Raw genomic sequence first — 17,965 nt, 5'->3', positions numbered from 1 at the left:
AGGTACTTCTATTTTCGTGGTCAAGGGCTAGGAAGTTGAAGAGGGAACTGGATCAGGTGGCTGTGTCTCTCAGGTCCTTGGTGCCCTCAACACCTGCTGGCTTCTGAGTCGTCTGTGTCTGGCCGGAGTGATTGTGGGAAACTGAGATCCTTGTGCGCAGCCAACTCTAAGGAGGTCCTCACTCAGTCCCACCCTTTAGGTCTTTAAGACAGAGTATAAGGTCTCTTCCTGGGGGCCCCCATGTGGAGCGGGGTGGGGAGGCGCTGCTGGTGAGGTCAAGCTGGAGAGGGCGAGGGAGGCATAGAAGATGCCATCATCCTGGGGGAGAATGGAAAGGGGAGGGGCTTAGACAGCAGAGGGGAGCTGTCCCATCTCAGAGCCGTGATCCCATGCTGATGCCCCACTGACACCACAGTCCCTCTGTTCTTCCACCCCATCTTCTCCAAACTTCCCTTTAATCCTTTCAGGCCCTAATCTGAGCTGCTTACCTTGGCGTCCAGCTGGGATTCTGTAGGTTGTCCTAGAAAAAAATCAAGATGTTCTGGGGTCAGGTGGTCTTGCAGCCAGGGTAGAGAAGTGTGCAGGGGCCCCAGTAGCAAGGTCATCTCTAGGTCAGGACCAGGGTCTCGGGGGAGGGTGGGTGAGGCAGGTGAGAGAGGAGGATGCTGAGGGCACATGTGTGGGGTGGGTGTACGTGGGGAAGAAGGAAGGCCCAGGTGGAGAGCAGGGATGATGGCGGCAGGACTTACCTTTATTCCCAGAGTTCTCGTATTTCTCCTCTGGGTTTTGGAAGGATCCCCTGTGTGGGAACAGGAGGGGAGCGATGTGTCAGAGGCTGGGCAGAAAAGAGTTACACCTGCATGGGGCTGGTTCTCTTGATGGAGGCTCTGTGACCTGCTTGGCCACACTTGGAAGATGAAGGCAGAGGTTTGAGGCTCTCAGAAGGAGGCTACCTGGACGGGGTTGAGGGGTCACTTGCAGTGTAGCCCCGTCCCTGAGTGCTGACTGAGGTGGATTGTTCTAGAGAAGCAGCTTTACTGCAGGGGCACAGGGAGGAGAAGCAGGAGGGGGAGCTCGTGTCCTCTCTGCTGCAGCACCTGGGTTAAAACTGGAGCACGAGAACCAAGAAGGTAATCTCAGGTCCTCTGGGTGGTGCTCAGGCCTTGGTCCCCGAGGAGGCACCATCCAGGGAGGGGTCCAAGGAGGGCATCTGTCAAGAATCAGGAGAGGGAGAGATGAAGGAGGGGCTGTGAGAAGGAAAAGCCTGGAAGTGGAAGGAAAGGATGGAGAAAGGAAAGAGGTGGGCAGTGAGGAGGGGGAGAGCTCAGGAAAGGAAGAGAGGCTGGGCCAGAGGAGAGGGAGCAGGGCTGGGAGCCTGGAGGGAAGTTGCTCTGAGAAAAGAGAGAGGGCAGAGCAGCGGGAGGCCCCGTGTCACAGGACAAAAGGACAGATTGGATGAGGAGCAAGAAAGGGGACCGAACGTGGAGGAGGTCGGTGTGTTCAGGATGGATGATGTTCAAGGTGGAGAGAAACCAGGATGAACAGAGGAAAAGCTTAGAAACGGGGATGAAGGAGGAAAGGGGGAGCCAGAGAAACACAAAGGGAGATGTTCTGGGAAAGAATCAGAGAAAGTGCTGGTGCACTGTTGTCAATTTTTTAAGGAGCTGGAGCCTGGACGTGAAGAGCCTGGCCTCTTAGGGGACTTGGGAGAATGTGGACAGAGAGTCCAGGAGGGGAGCGGCTGTTCTCAGAAGGAAACTTCCTGTTTCCAAAACCAGTAGCCCCCACATCCCCCTTTGAGGAGAAGCGCTCACCTGGCTGGGGTTCTGGCTTTAGTCTGCAGACCTGTAGGGGGACCAACAGTGCGTTAGTGTGCCGTCCACGTCCATGGAGGCCTGTCTCCTCCCTGCCTTCTCTGCTCTGTCCCACTCTGAGATCATCCTTGAAGAGACTAGAGCAGCGACACAGCTTGGCTGAAACCTGCCTGGGAGGGACCTGGGACGCAGAGCCGGGCCCCAGCTGGCAGCCTGAGGCTGCCCACACCCGTCCTGCTTTGTCCTCAACACCTATCAGGAGAGCAGCTCTTCCCTGCACCCTGTGCCCCTTCGCTCTCTCCCAACCTTTCCCTCTTCTTCCTCTCCCCTCCTCAACGTGCTCTTTCCACTGCTGAGTCACAGGTACCACTTCCTCTCCCCTCCACAACGTGCTCTTTCCACCCCTTGTCACAGGTACCACTGCTCCCTCGTGCCCAGACAAGCCAGCTTCTTGGGCTGCCCTTCTGAGTGGCGGCTCTTTCTCTCCCACTTCATGACCCTCGTGGCTGAAGTCCATGTTGCCTTCATAGCCCATTCCCTTCCACCCTCTTCCACTGAAACCTGTGCTGTCTCCCCGCAGCCCTCCCCCTCCATAGCTTCCTCAAGTCTCTCTGCTGCATTTCCCAAGGATTTGCCCCTTGGTTCACACACAACCTCTCCACCAGCCAACGCCACCCTGGAAGGTCTCATCCCCCACAGGGACAACCCTCTGAACACACTGGACTTGATTGCCCCCCTCAACTCTGGTGACCTTCGATCCACTCCACACTCTGGGCTTGCTTTTGCTGTTGTTTTAATCACTGGGACTGAGAACTCTGACACAGCAAATCTAGTATCATTTTTATGCTTCAGCTGTCTTTCCTTCCAGCTCTCTTTTGTCATCACCCCCCTGTACCTGTGCGTGACCTCACTGAACTCTCGTCCCTTGACGATCCACTTTCTTTCAGGTTATCCAAGCTCCCTGCTGAGCCCTCTACTCTCCATCTGTGCCCTCTCACTGGCTCCTTGATCTCCTGGGTTCCCCTGTCCCTCTGCCACACTTGCTGACACATCTCCAATCCTGGATGTGTCCTGTGGTATGGAATGCTATTTGCTTACCCCATATCCATTTGCCTTTTCTTATTCAGTTACAGAACCTTGATTTTATTTGGAGTGGCAGTGTGCCCCCCCTACAGCTAGATGTGGGGCCTTTGACTAAATATAGCCAATGAGGTATAAGGAGGAGTTGTGGGTGGGACTCTCAGGAAGTCTCTTTAAAAGGAGGATAGAGAGCTGGGTCATAGTCTTTTTGTCCTTTCCTCCTACATCCTGTTTCTTGTTTAGATTCACAAATAATGCCTGGAGTCCTAGCAGCTGTCTTGGACCATGAGGCAGCCTTTTGGGTAGAAGCCAGTATCCAGGAGAGTTAGCAGAAAGATTCGAGCCTGAGTGTCTAAGGACTATGTCCTCAGCTTCTGACTCCAGATCCTTTCAGATGAGGTGGGAAAAAAAAACTCTCTGTGTTATTTAACCCACTGTTACTTCTGTGATGCTAGCAGCTGAACACAACTTTTTTTTTTTTTTTTTTTTAACCACGTGCGGCTTGCGGGATCTTAGTTCCCTAATTAGGGATTGAACCCAGGTCCTTGGCAGTGAAAGCACAGAGTCCTAACTGGACCACCAGGGAATTCCCTGAACACAACTTTTAATCAGCAATTCCTAAAGATTTCTAAACATGCATTGTTGAATGCTGCTGAAAAAACCCCACAGTCCTGTGCAGTGATGCTTGTACAGATTTATGGCTTCTCATCTGAGTTGATCCTCAAATACCATCTTGCATTTCCTCAGTGACTACGTCACATTTTCTTTTCATCTCTGACCCTCATCCTCACCCTCAGGACACAACCACTGTGGTTTTTGCTCTGCAGAACTAAAATAACAATTTTAGACTGACCCCAGCCTGGCCCACCTCTGTCCCCTCCACCATAGACTGTGTATCTGCAGGGCCAAGCTGAGGTTGCCACTTCGCTGCTTCACATTGCCTCTGGGATCAGAGGCTGTAGGGTATGATTTCCAAGGTCGTCTTCTCTCATCTCCCGCCTCCTCCACAGCCTGAGCTTCTTACAGTTCTCAGAGTGGTTTCCTTCCCCTGGAAGCACAGTGATCTCTATACCACCCTCATCACCTGGCTAATTCTTTTTCATTCTTAGAGACCTTTTTGCAGGTGTCACTTCCTCTGGGAAGTCCTCCTCGATTACCCCTCCTTCCTCCCAACCTACCATAGCTCTTTCCAAATAAGGCCATTAGGCCTTGAGGCAACAGTCCTTCCCATATCCTCCTATCCCCCAGTTCCTTGAAAGCAGGGCCTGTGCTTTATTTACTTTTGCATCTCCGGTTATAAGCCAGACCCTGGAAAACGGGTGTCCAACCAGTGTTTGCTGAGTGGAGCCACCTTCCTGTCCCTTCTGCTTTCTCCTTACATTTCCCAGGGCAGACCCTCCCTCACCATGAACCAAAAGGTTAGGACTAATGAGAAATGGTGAAGCCAAACGAAAAGAACTGGAAATGATCAGATTTGTGGAGAGAGATTGGTCTTGAGAGGTGGTTCCCAAACTTGATGACACACAAATACCACCTGAGATCATTAAAAATGCAGATTCCCAAGCCCAGACCTCAGGCCCAGTAGGGATCTGTGTTTTTAATGGGAACCTATGGTCATTCTCATGCAGGAGGGTTCTGAGAAACACCCAACTGGGAATCTTGGGGAGAGGTTGGGGGTCCTGGACCACTTACCTTTGCTTCTCTTCCACCTGAGGTACACAATCAGTCCCAAAATTGCAGTTACGAGCACAGCGATAGCCAGTCCCAAGCCGACTGCAGCTTCTGTACTCAGAGGCCAAGACCATGAACTCTTTTTGTCCTTTGAGACCTCAGCTGTGGTGGTGGTGGTGGTGGTGGTGGTGGTGGTGGGGGGGGGGGGGGGGTGGGGGGCCAGGTTGTTGTCTTGGTGGCTAGGAAGACATAAGAAATACCTTCACTAAAGGACTGGATGTATCTGGGTGAAGCTGTCAAATCTTGTTCCCTAGTTTGAGGAATGTGGGGAGTGGGGAGCAAATCTCTGAAGCTCTCCCACGGGGAGGGGAGTAACAAGGGGAGATGCTAGAAGCTCTGAATCCTCATCACACTGTTTAAATCCTGACTCTACTACTGATCAGTGCTGTGATCTCAGAATCTCATTTCATTACCTATAGATAGGGATAACTAAATCACAGGATTAAAAATTTTTTTTTATTGTAAAATATATGTAACACAAATTTACCATTTTAACCATATTTAAGTGTATAGTTCAGTGACGTCAAGTGCATTCACATTATCGTGCAACCATCACCACCATCCATCTTCCGAACTTTTTCATCTTTCCAAACTGGAACTCTGTCCCCGTTAAATACTAACTCTCCATTCCCCCTTCCCCCAGCCCCTGGAACTCACCATTCTACTTTCTGACCCTAAGCATTTGACGGCTCTATGTACCTCATAGAAGTGGATTCAAACAGTATTTGTGATTTTACATGATTGTCTTAATAAGTGAGAAGACATCTGTAAAACACCTAGTGTATATTGGAAATATATTATTAAGTTTAAATTAATATGTGTTGAACCTTAGTTCCTACCAACAGATTGTATCTTTGTAGATGTTTAAGGCACCATTAAAAAATTGACATAATACTAAGCCACATACAGAAAATCCAACTCCAATAAAATCTTCAGATTAGTGTGGACTGAATTCTCTGTTCACTTAGTAGAAATTATTGAGATAAAAAATTTTAAATTCTGAGTCAAAGAAATATATATAATGACATGCTATTTAGAAAATAAAAATGAGCAATATATATTAAAAAAAAACTCCTGGAATATGACTAAAACCACACTCTAAGCTAAATTCATAGTATTAAATGCTATAATTATTTAAAATGGGAAGAAACTTAAAAAATGAGTGAAATAGTCCATTTCCAAAGAAAAAAATTACTGAACAGAGAGGGGCTGGCTCTAAGGACAGTCATAGTTTGAAAGTAATGAAAACCTATGCAGGAATAAATGTTTTTAAGAAACAGAACAGCAGAAGGAATAATAAATGCAGGAAGTGGTTAGAGAAAAAACAAACAATAAAACAGGCAAGACTCTTGCAAATCTAACAACAGCAAAGAGTCTTGAAATCATGAGTTGAGTGTGTGCTAATTATAGGTTGATAATTCTAAAAACCTCTGTGAAATAGATGATTTTCTGAGTCAAATAATAATTTTAAAAAATAGATTTAAGAAATAAACTTTAATGGGTAGACAAAGAAGAAATTGAGAACACTATTACAGAAACTTTCATAAAGATTTCAAGCTCAGGAGGTTTAATGGAAAAAATTCTTGAGAAAATTTAAGGAATAGATAATGCCCAGATACAAGATTCTAGGACAGAAAAATATGGAAAACTATGCAATTGTAATTCATTTCATAAAGTGATAGCATAACCCTGATGCTAATATACATTTATAACTTTTAGAAATGTAGATTAAAAGAATAAAAGGCTCTTTTTGTTTTTAACTGACCTGAGTGGGGGCAAATACCCAGTATTAACACAACGGGAGTACAAGTTGGCACAACCTTTGGGAATGATTTGGGAATATCTATCAAAATGTAAAATATCTGTGCATGCCCTTAGACCCAGTGATATCTGTACTAGGAAATTATCCTATGAAAATGCTGGTACAAGTATTCAAAGGCCTGTGTTTAATGGTACTCTCTGTGCCTTTGTTTGTGTTATGACAACAACCTCAATGTCTTTAAATATGAGACTGATTAAGTTGATAATCCATTGCTGCAGTGGGAGACCATGCAGCCATTTAAAAAGAAAGGTGTAAGGGACTTCCTAGGTGGCGCAGTGGTTAAGAATCCGCCTGCCAACGCAGGGGACATGGGTTCGAGTCCTGCTCTGGGAAGATCCCACCGAAAAAAAGAAAGGTGTAGATGTATATGTGCTGAAGTGGAAAGATACATGAGGTCCATGAAGTAAAAATAGCAAGTTGAAGAGTGGAAAAGTATGCAGTTGGATTCGATTGTGTTCCATCTCTGTGTATCTGTATCTGTATCTATATCTGTAGCGAGAACATTTCTGCAGAAAGAGGTAGTGGCTGAGAGATAAAGTGGAGAGAGGAATGCGTTTTTCATTTCATTTCCTCTGTGTTTGACCGTTTTTTTAAACTATGCAAGTATGTATTACCAGTACTTTTATTATTTTTAAAACGTAACATTTTTATATAAGTTGTCTAGGCACATAAATTAAAGAATCAACAAATTCCCGACAGGTTATAAAAACAACAACCCCTGCATAAGCCTCCTCACTTCTTTCCCACTCCCCAGATGGAACTATTTTCAACACCTTTAGCTATTTTTGGTATTAACCTCATATTTCTAAACCACAGGATTTTACTGCTGTTGTTTGATCTTGTTGTTTTAGGTAGTGTCTAGTCCTTCCTACTAGTGAAACTGAGGATTTAGATCTCTAACACCCCCTTTTCTTCATCTTACTCAACGTCTCAGCGTTTGACATTCATGAAAGGGTTTCTTCACGTGGCAGCTGGGACACCGTCTCTCTTGGTTCTTCTCCTGCCTCACCAGCAGCTCCGTCTCAGTCTTCTTTGTTGATTTCTCCTTGTCTTCCTACCTGTAACCATCAGGGTTCAGTCCTGGGACCTCCTCTCTCTACCCTCACTTCCCAGATAATCTCATCCCGCCCTATGGGATTAACCAAAAGCCATGCGCAGAAAACTCCTCTACTTACACATCCAGCTAACCCTGCCCCTGCACACGGACTCACATATCTCACTGCCTCGTCACACCTCCTCTTGTTTGTCTGGTAACATCTCAAGTTTAGGATGTTCAAAACAGAGCTCTTTATTTCTTCCCAAACCTGTCCCTCTCCCAATTTCCCCGCTCAGTAAATGAAACCTCATCTTTCAGGATGCTCAGGCCAAAGGCCTTAGAGTCATCCTTGCTTCTTTCTTTCTTTTCTCCCATCATGTGCAAATCCTGTCTGCTCTGTCTTCAGAATATAACCAGCATCTGGCAACTTCTCACCCACCATGGCCGTCACCCTAATCAAGCCGCACCTTATGTCTCTGGTCTCCCCGCTTTGACCTTGGTCAGCTGTGTAGTCTTATTCTCCACACGACAGCTAGAGGGACACATTTACAATGTAAATCTGGTCACGGGGCTCCTCTGCAGGAAGCCCTCACTTGCTCCCTTCGCTCTTGGAGGCAGAGCTCTCTCCTTGACTTTCAAAGCCACACAGGACCTGCCCGCTCTGCCCTCCCCTCCTGCCACCCTCAGCCTGTTCCTCTGCTGCAGGCACACTTGTCCCACCTCACGGCCTGTGCCCTTGCTGCTCCCCCTTGACCGGAACCTTCTTCTCCAGACCTCTCCCTCACTTCCTGCACATCTGTGCCTAGGCTGGATTTTTATGCTGGCTCCTCCAGATCCCTCCCCAGCTCTTCTCTACCCTACTTGGTGTCTTTGGAGGCTGGTCTTGGTGGACTCCAGCTGTGGGCTCTCTTGCCCGCTGGTTCCTATTCAGTGGCCAGTGGGAGTCACCAGCAGGAGGTGCAGGGAGAGAGGGGAGTGAGTCAGGGCATAGCCCTTGGATCCCTCCCTGATGGGCATTGCCTCAGTCAGGATTCCCCAGAGAAACAAGAACCAATAGGATATATATAGAGAGAGAGTTTTCATATGAGGGATTGGCTCTTAATTATGATGGCTGAGAAATCCCATGATGTGCCATCTGCAAGGGGCAAGATGCAGAAAGCTGGTGGTGTCATTCCAGTCCAAACCCAAAGGCCTGAGAACTACGGGGTCAGTGTTATAAGACCCAGTCTGATTCCAAAAGCCTGAGAACCAAGAGTTCTGATGTCTGGGGACAGGAGGACATGGATGTCCCAGCTCAAGTGGGGAGCAAGTTTGTCCTTCCTCTACTTTTTTGTTCCACTCAGGCCATCAAGGGATTGGGTGGTGCCCACCCACTGCTAATCTCTTCCAGACACACTTTCACAGACACACTCAGAAATAATGTCTTAGCAGCTATCCGGTGTCCCTTAGCCCAGTCCAGTAGGAACAAATCTAACCATCATGGGCATGTGGACTCTCTCGCCAGAGGCCACAGCTCCTCTCTGGGTCCCAGCACCCACTTCCTCCCCTGCTCCTTAGGCCTGTGGCTGGTCTCAGGTGTCTCACTGTCCCTGGCTGGTTTCCCTACCCTGTACCCTCCTCAAAACTCTCCTCAGTTACCTTGTTTGAGCAGCTGCCTCCTGCTGGGACTCTGACTAATGTCCCAGCGGCCTTCCCGGTCCCATCTGCATAAAGCAGCACCCCAGCACCTCTGTCCACAGATTCTGCTTCCTTTTCCCCCTTTTCTCTTTTCACCACCACGTGACACACAGACAGAATTAATTTGCTTGCTTTTTTTGTGGTATTCTTTCCACACTCAAGTGTAAGTTCCAATGTTAAACACGTTTTTGTTTTGTTTTGTCTTAACTGCTTTATCCCAGTGCCCAGATTAGGACCTGACAAATAGGCACTCAAACAGTATTTGTTATTTCATTTGTTAAATAAATAAACAAAATAATTTTCCCTTGGAATTTCACGACATTCAACCATTGTCTTCCAGCTTCTTCTGTTGCTGTTGAGATAGTCAAGCCACTCTGATTCCTGAATCTCTTTGCATGGCCAGTTTCTTTCCTCCTTGGAAATGTGTTGGATCTTCCTTTATCCCCGGTGTTTTGAAATTTCATTTTGTAGTGCCGCAGGGTTGGTCTTTTAACCCAGTTTGCTGGGTTCTTTCATTCTGGAAAATTTCTAGAGTGATTGTGTTGATATTTTCTTCCTCATGGCCTTTTTTTTCTGTGTCTTTAAAACTCCTATTATTCAGGGGTTAGAACTCTTGGACCAATTTTCAATATTTCTTATCCTTCCTTATAATTTCCATATTATATTTCTATGGCTGCTATGACATTGCCACAAACTGGGTGACTCTAAACAGCAGGAGTTTACTCTCTCACAGTTCTGGAGGCCAGAAGTCAGAAATCAAGGTGTCAGCCGGGCTGCACTCACTTAGGAGGCTCTGGGGGAGAATCTGTTCCTTCCTTCTTCCAGCTTCTGGTGGCTGCTTCACTGCAGTCTCTGCCTCTGTGGTCACACTGCCTTCTCTTCCGTCTGTGTCAAATCCCCACTGCCCCTCTCTTATAAGGACGCTTTTATTAGTATTGAGAGCCCACCCAGATAATCCCAGATAACCTCCTCATCTCAAATTCCTCAACCAAATCACAGCTGCAAACATATAAGGTATTATTCACAGGTTCTGGGGATTAGGATGCAGACATGACTCTTTACGGGGGCCGCTGTTCAATCCACTACAATATCCAAATCTTTGAATTTTATCCTACCTTCTGAGATATTTCCACAAACTTCATCTTTCCATCATTTATTGAGTTTCCCATCTTTGCTAGTATACCTCTAATTTCTAGGACCTCTTTGTTTCGAAAGCTCTTTTGTAAAGCACACTTTTATGTTATATACATGAAATTCCTTAACTTTCAGAGGATGATAGTTATTTGAAAATTTTAATCTCCTTCCATTGTTTTGGATTCTTCCAGGTTCCCTTCTCCCCCGAATTGTTCTGCTCTCTGCATTCCATGGGAGAAGCATCCCTTAAATGTTTAGTTCAATCATTTTTTTTTTGCATTGCTTTGATATAGAATCTGTAAACAAAATATCACAAGCATTTGAAGAAAAAAAAAAACACCTACAAATGACAAGCAGGCAGGAAGGAAAGACAACTGCAGACAAGTTAAAATCCACAGACTACAATGCTCAGTGGGGAGTCTTCATCCTGAAGTGTGATAGTCAGCCTTTGGCTGACTTAGAATAGCATCTAAGCTTCTGAGAGTGTTCAGACGTTTAGCTAGATTCAGCTAGAAGGATTTGCTTGACATGGCTCAGTAGTTTATACACAGAATGCTCAAATAGGATTTTCTTCCTTAAAAGTTTCAGAGGAAAAAATAAAACCTTATTTTGAATACTTGGTCTTGTCTTGGCTATACTTTTCAATATTAGTTATATGTTAGTATGTATCTTCACAGTTATTTAATCTTGATATTTCTCCTGTCTCACCCATCATTTCTAAGGTTTGAAGAGTACAGAGCTGGATTTTTCTAAATATCAAATCTACATGTCTTCTCAATTAGTAATTTTGGCTATTTTGAGGTTTGGCTATATACATTAAAGTTGAATGGTTACCATCTATACTTTGTAAGATATAAAAATCAACTCAGATTTTATAAACATGATGACTTTTTTTTCATATACTGAATATATTTGTCTGAAATCACATTTTTACTCAACAAAATTTTTTTTTAATTTTCCCAGCAGTTTCAAATATTCATGAAAATAGCACTGTACTTCATTAAAATGAAATGCTAAATGAAAACATTAAAATTTTTGATATTGCCAAATTACCAAGTGTATAAATAATCTGGTGGGGGATGAGAAAAATACATTTGATAAAGTTATTTTGAATAAGGTAAACTGATGTCTAGATTTTATCTAAACTTCACAGCCCCAGAAAAAACAATCTCAAATTAAACGGAAAGTTTCCACCTTTTGGATCTTTCACAGATCTGCTCATTTTTTTTATAATATGTATTTTTAACAAGGGAAAGAAACTGTGAATCATTCTTATGGGTTAAAGTATCTTGGGCCAGGATTTGTTAGAGCGTCGGTGAAGAATTTATCTGCTCTGTCGTCATATACGAGTATTGGCCGTTTCCTCTCTTGGATTGATAACTGCACAGATTCTCATTTTCTTTATCATCCATTTTGTTCTACTCCATGAATCAACTTTGGCTAATGGTTATTTCAGAAGCCAAGCAGGTGTCATCAAAAGACACTTTCGTGGCGGACAAGTGTCAGTGACAGTGATATCATCAAGCTCTGTGCTGAAATGATCTGACTCCTTGATAACACTGTAATTTAGGGCCACGCTGTAGTTAGCCGGTTTCTCCGCTGGTTTCTGCTTACAGTTACAGAGCTTTCTGAAGGCTGCACGGAATTTCTGGGACATGAGATTGTAAATCACTGGGTTGATGGCGCTGTTGAGATAAATGCAAATTCTGCAAAAGAGCAGGAACCAATTTTCTTGGAAAGGGCTGGAGAGAAATGAGTTGACAACCACAAGAGTACTGTAGGGCATCCATAAAAGGGCAAACAGAATGACAACCACTGCCAGCATCTTGGGGACATTTTCCTGACTCTAGAGCTCAAGCTGGATGCTGCCTTTGGGTAGATGTCCAATGTGCGGGACCCCTGGCTCTAACTGCCAGTTCAATCATTTTTAAAACATCATCTCTAGCCTCAGGCATCCTGGGCACAGCTGAGGTGAGGGTAGGGCCCTCAGTGCAGGGGATCTGGTGCAAGGCTGAGACCCCAGTCACATTGAGCCCTTGGCTGCCAGCATGCAGGAAGCTGTTTGTGTGTTATAGTAGAAAATGTGTGCCAGTTAGTGGGCTGTAGAGTGATCTGTTAGCTTTCTAGATCTTTTCAGGCACATCAGATAGATATCCTGGAGAAGAGTCTCTTGATATTTTTCTGTCCTTGGTGGATGGGTGAGTTACCAGCCTGGCTGCCTGCATCCTAGGAGGCCTCTACAGGGGTCAAGGTATTTAAGGTCTCATCAGTTCACCAAGTCTCCAGCTTTAAGAACTGAACCCTTGTCCCCAGCTATGCTCTGGGGTTCTCCCTCCAGACTCCTTGTGGATTATCGTTTCTAGAAAGCAAATCTCCACTCTTTTGCTGGAGGTGGGGGGGGGGGGGGCGTTGGGGGGACGGGGATTTTTCTGCTTCTTAAATACATTTCAGCTAGTCCTCTAGTTTTCAGACCACCTTCCATGCCCAGTTTCATGGGTAATGTACTAGGAGTTGCCATTCCTGACCCTTTAAGGGGGTTTGCAGTGTAAATCGCCTTCCTTCTGCGTGTCCCCACTGCTGGTTTAAGGTTTAACTCTTCTGGTCTCCTGAGCCAGTTACATTAGTCTTTCTGTTTCCACCATCCCACGTTTTGTTTTTGTTCACCTAGCTTGCAGATATTTCTTCCTTGTGGGTTTCTGTCTTAAAAAATTCCCTTTGCTGCCATTTTAGTAGGTTTTGGGAGGGAGTGGAGGTAAATGTGTGCATATAACCCAGCATCTTGGCTAGAATTTACGCATTACTTTTAGAATGAAAATTATAGCAAGTACACATTCTTTAAAATATTGCACATTAATTATAAAAATAAAGAATATGAAAAAGTCTTGTGAGACACTTACATGATCTTTGGAAGAACACTACAAAGGTTTCCTGAGGGATATAAAATAGGACCCGTCCTTCAGTGAGAAGATTGTGCATTATACTGATTTCAGTTTCTGTCAATTGCTTTATAGGTTTAATGCAATTCTGATATAAAAAATCAACAAGTGTTTTTTTAGGAACTTGGCAAGCATTCTAACATTTATGTTGAAGAATAGGCAGGCAATAATAATAAAGTTTTTGAGGAAGAAGTCGTGTGGTTGTGATGGAAAAAGTCTTAACAGTCATTGAAACATGATAAAGTTATATTAACTATAACAGTGTGGTATTGATATAAGAAAATGCAGGCTAGTGAAACAGAATAGACAGACCAGAAATGGATGCTATTCTACTGAAGAACTTAAAAGCTAGGCCTATGAATCAATGGACAAAAGAAGAAATATTCAGTAAATGAAGTAAGGACAGTTGATTTGTTTCTTGGTATAAAGATCAACTTAGTTCTTTATCTGATACCATATATGAAAATAAATTCTATGTTGAAGAGTTTTGTTGTGAAAATGCAAGTCTTATAAAAATTAGGAAAGAAACATTTTCACCCCTAGTGAGATGTGCAGTTTGGGGATTAGAAATAAAAGTGAAAAACTACAAATGAGCATAGAGTTAGATCTGGCTACAAAAAATAAAACAACTTTGTAAAAAAAATTGATAAGCCATTCTCAAACTTATGAGTTATGTTTGCTACAGATATTCCTTTGGCGTGATGTGTTTGCATGGTGGTACGTCACTTGGATTAAAAACATTTCTTTTTATTACTTTCCTGTGTCTTTTAAAAAGTAATGAGCATGACCATCCAATTAATTGAATTAATTGAAAAAATTAATTTATTGATGAAAAAACTCATAGTAAATGTGACTGAAACAGAGAAATGGGAAAAAGAAGGAAGAATTAGGAAAGAGAGAAGAGGGATTTAAGGAGAGCTAAAGTCCCTTAAGAAAGGGAATATGGAGGAGGGTCAGGAAATATCAACCCAAGGCTGTCTTGCTTAACTCAGGTTGTGATTCACTGTTTGCTTTAAAACCAGCAGAGTGGTCAAGACGGGCAGTGGTTTTCCAGGGGGAAAACATGGGGAGTGTCCATCCCAGCCAGGAGCAGAAATTCATCACTGACGCTGCTTAGAACTGACAGCACAAGTGATTATAAAAAGCAAATGAACTTAGATGATTTTCAGTTTTCAAAAAAATAACCTACAAACAACACCCCCTGTTATTGCCTGTGCCTGTGAGAGAACCCCTCCCCTCTGCCCTGGAGACAGGTACACTGCGCTTCAAGTTCAACGCTCCACTGAGTGACAGAGGGAGATCTGTTGTTGCTGCACATCCATTATTAGGTGAAAAATAGAACAACAAGATGATCAGGTCAGTAGCTGAGGCCAAGGAGTTCATGGTTAAGAAGGGAGGCTCTGGGGTTAAACTGGGGTCAAACCCCACCTGTACCAGGAGTGACTTTGGGCAGGTGTTTGCCGTGTGAGCCTCGGTTTCCCTTCCTGTAACAGGAGGGTGACAGCAGGACCGACTGTTACTGGGGTCGTGGGGAAGGTTAGCTGGGATGATGCTGCCAAGGTGTCCAGCAGGGATGCAGGGCCCAGTCAGCGGGAGCTGCTGTTACTGCTGCTGCTGCTGCCTCGTCAGGAGCAGGACAGAGGAGCAAGATCAGGGTGGACAACGGGGACAGGGTGACTAGAACCACACAGAGAGAGGTTGGGGGTGGGGAGGCAAGGAGGCAAAGAGGATGGAGGCGGGGGAAGAGGAGATGGGAAAGAGAGGAAAGAGATGGGATGGGGGTGGGAGCGTTGAGGGCCATGTTCTGGGGAGCAGAGCAGGAGAAGGGAGGGGGAGATGGGAAAACAGGTGATGGGGACACAGGGCCCCTCGGGCCACCCTTGGTACCTACGGTGTGTGCGGGCTGAGCTCATGGCTGTGGGGAGAGAGATATGGGGTAGCTGAGCTTCCACACATAGCCACATGACAAAGGGAAGGCAGCCACATCCTAAAGATGTCAGGTCACCTGGAGGACATGGGCGAGGGCAGGGGGAGGGGCAGGGTGGAGCCTCAGCTTGGAGCAGGAAGGGAGCACAGCTGGGAGCCTGGAACAGGCTGCCTGGGGATGGGGGAGGGGCTGGGTCTGAAGGGCAGAGAGGGGGATGGGCAAGGGAGGCAGCCCAGGTTTGGGGAAGATAAAGGTGAAAAGGGGTTGCCAGAGCCCTGGGGAGGAGTGGAGGGGATCAAGGAGGGGAGTTTGAGAGAAGAGTCCGGAAGAAGGGGCCTGAGCCAGGCCTGGGGGACAAGGCACCAGTGGCCTTCGAGAGCCTCAGGCAGGCAGGACAGCTGGACTTACTGTGGGTGATGGTGAGTTTGGTCCCCTCAATGGACTGCCACATTTCCTCTTTGCCTCTCTCTGTGCGCAGCTCCACCCGGCAGAAGTATGTGGACTCATCCTCCCTCCGCAGGTTTGAGATCTGGAGGTAACCATTCTTCCTACCCTCTGACCAGTTCAGGAAGAGCCGGTCCTTGAAATCCTTATGGATGAAGCGCGGGGCTGTTTTGTAGATGAACTCCCCATGGAACTGTTTCCATCTCCAGGATATTCTCACATTGGGATTCTTGGCTAATTTCCAGGGATGATAGAAGGAGAAGGGGATGTGGATGGAGCCACCCTCGGGGGCTGAGAGGTTGCTTGGCTGTTTCATCCCATAGCCATACTTTGGACTGGGTTCTGCCCAGTAACCTAGAGGAGGAAGGGAGGGAGAGGGAGAGACTTTGAAGGTGACCCCAAACCATTGGGCACCCTCACCTACGGGGGGATGTGTGATAGGTGGTAGGACTGGCCCTCTGGCCTGGGAGAGCCCCTCTCCGGGCTTGGGGCAGGGCGGAGGGTGAGGGGTCGGGGGACCCAGCGCTGTGGGACCGGCTCTTTGTCTTTTGGGGGTAGGAGGCCTGGCCAGCCACCCCAGGGGACCCTCCTACAGACACCCGCCACAGCCCCTCCCCAGGGGCTCCCTGGGGCCCGGGGCAGAGCAGGACAGACCCAGCCACTCACCAGGCTGCGGAGACGCCGGCGGCAGCAGCAGGGGCAGCAGGGGCAGCAGCAGGGGCAGACCCATGGCCTTGCCCTCGTCCCGGGAGGAGAAGACAAGCAGAGCCCTCAAGGCCGGAGGGGAGGCCCGTGGAGGGGCTGCTGGGGGAGTCTCAGCAGCAGGAGAGCGAGGACCAGGCTCCTTCAGAGGACTGAGGAGGGCGGGGGCCTTCCCCAGACCCATCCACCCTGCAGTGACAGGCACTTCCTTTATCAGTCTGGCTTCTTCGCTTCCCATATTGCAAAAGGCCCTCCCTGTGGTCAGTGTACAGGGAGCTGTGATCGGGGCTCCCCACCCCCATCTGCATGCGGAGGGGCTGGTCCTGACCTGGGCCAGCTGGGGCCCCTCTTCTCTCTCTCAGCTCCCTGCCTCTGCCACCCCTTCGGCGTCTCCTTGGGAGTCAGTGTCTGTGTCTCTCTTTTTCTCTGTTTCTCTGAGTGTCTCTCTCCTCCCAGGGGAAGGGGCGGCAGCAGGACCAGCTCAGGCTCTTTTGGGGAGAGGTTGGCGGCCCTGAGTCCCTGCCCAGCCACAGCCCCTTAGAGAGGAGGAGGAGGGAGCCACTGGTGGTCAAGCCTCAGCCCCCAGCCCGGGCACCAGGGCCACCCAGCCTGCTCTTGGTCCCTCTCCCTCCAGGCAGGGGCTCCCCTGCAGTCCCCCACCCCCTCTGCCCCCCACAGTCCCCAGGCAGAACTGAGGCCCACCAGGCCCCTCCCGCCCTGCTCTGCTCTGGGTGTGCAGTCTCACACCCTCCCTGAGGTGAGGAGGTGAGGGTGGGCTCAGGTTCCCACCTACCCAGAGGGTGGGCCTTCAGGAGGTCACGCCCCCACCCGCAGATGCAAGCCTGGATCTGCAGGGCCCTCTGTCCTCACACTCTCCAGGGAGGACACCGGGGTCTCAGACACGCCCTGCCGCACGTCCAGGACTCTGAGGTGGTGGGTCCAGGACTTGAGCTCCAGTCCTGCTGAGCCCACAGAGCCTGCTGCTCCTCTGGAAGCTTCCTCCTGGCTGCACCTCAGAGTCTCTGGGCCTCGCCCTCTGGATGCAGAGCTCTGGGCTGGGGGGGGGGGGGTGACCCCCAGGAGGCTGTATTTAATAACACTGCTCAGGGGGTTCCAGCCACAGCTGTGAGGCCCCGGCTCAACCAGAGCCTTCCCTGGACAGAGGGGGTGAAGGTCAGAGCAGTCAGGAGCCATCCTGGTGACAGTCCCTGGGACCGTCTCTGTTGGAGGCGCTGCCCGCCTGTGACTGGTGGTGGATGGGGTGAGAGATTGGGGGCTGGGACTCCCAGGGGTGACCCGCAGGGCTGCCTGGGCAGGCGGCTCTGCTCACCCCCTCCCTAGGCTGAGGCTGGCATTGGTACTGGGTAAACAGAGGGTGGGGCAAGACATGATTTCATTAGGAAGTGGCCTTGGTTCTCTGGAAGTGGAAAGGAGCAGACCAATTTCCTTTCTCCTTTTCTCAGTTTTTCCCCAATTCTAATAGTTTTTTCCGTTATTTTCCCACGGCCAGCCAAGCAGCCTCCACCCTCTCTCTGTATCTATTTTTCTTACCCCTCCTCCCAGGCCCGAGAAGAGTGTTTCTGCATTTTCATGGAACCCTCTTTCTGAGTCAGACCTTGAACATACATTTTCTCTTTTTCAGTTTTACAGCATTCTGTGGTG

The 17,965-nt window shown here is 47.6% G+C and overlaps 1 protein-coding gene across 1 annotated transcript; it reads right to left on the bottom strand.

Moving 5' to 3' along the window:
• Window positions 1–93: 93 nt before the first annotated feature.
• On the bottom strand, window positions 94–16,344 carry PILRA (paired immunoglobin like type 2 receptor alpha). The gene is made up of 7 exons (XM_057748565.1): window positions 16,268–16,344; window positions 15,566–15,955; window positions 4,587–4,796; window positions 1,815–1,845; window positions 750–799; window positions 489–520; window positions 94–318 (listed from the first exon to the last, which is right to left on the bottom strand). Exons 1-7 carry the CDS (start codon window positions 16,329–16,331, stop codon window positions 196–198), a joined length of 900 nt encoding a protein of 299 aa, XP_057604548.1. The 5' UTR covers window positions 16,332–16,344; the 3' UTR covers window positions 94–195.
• Between the last annotated feature and the right edge of the window lie 1,621 nt (window positions 16,345–17,965).

This window comes from Hippopotamus amphibius, chromosome 9 (assembly GCF_030028045.1).
Source record: "Hippopotamus amphibius kiboko isolate mHipAmp2 chromosome 9, mHipAmp2.hap2, whole genome shotgun sequence".
Classification (NCBI taxonomy): domain Eukaryota; kingdom Metazoa; phylum Chordata; class Mammalia; order Artiodactyla; family Hippopotamidae; genus Hippopotamus; species Hippopotamus amphibius.
The sequence above is the reverse complement of the archived record's forward strand: the minus strand, read 5'-3'. Positions and strand labels throughout refer to the sequence as shown.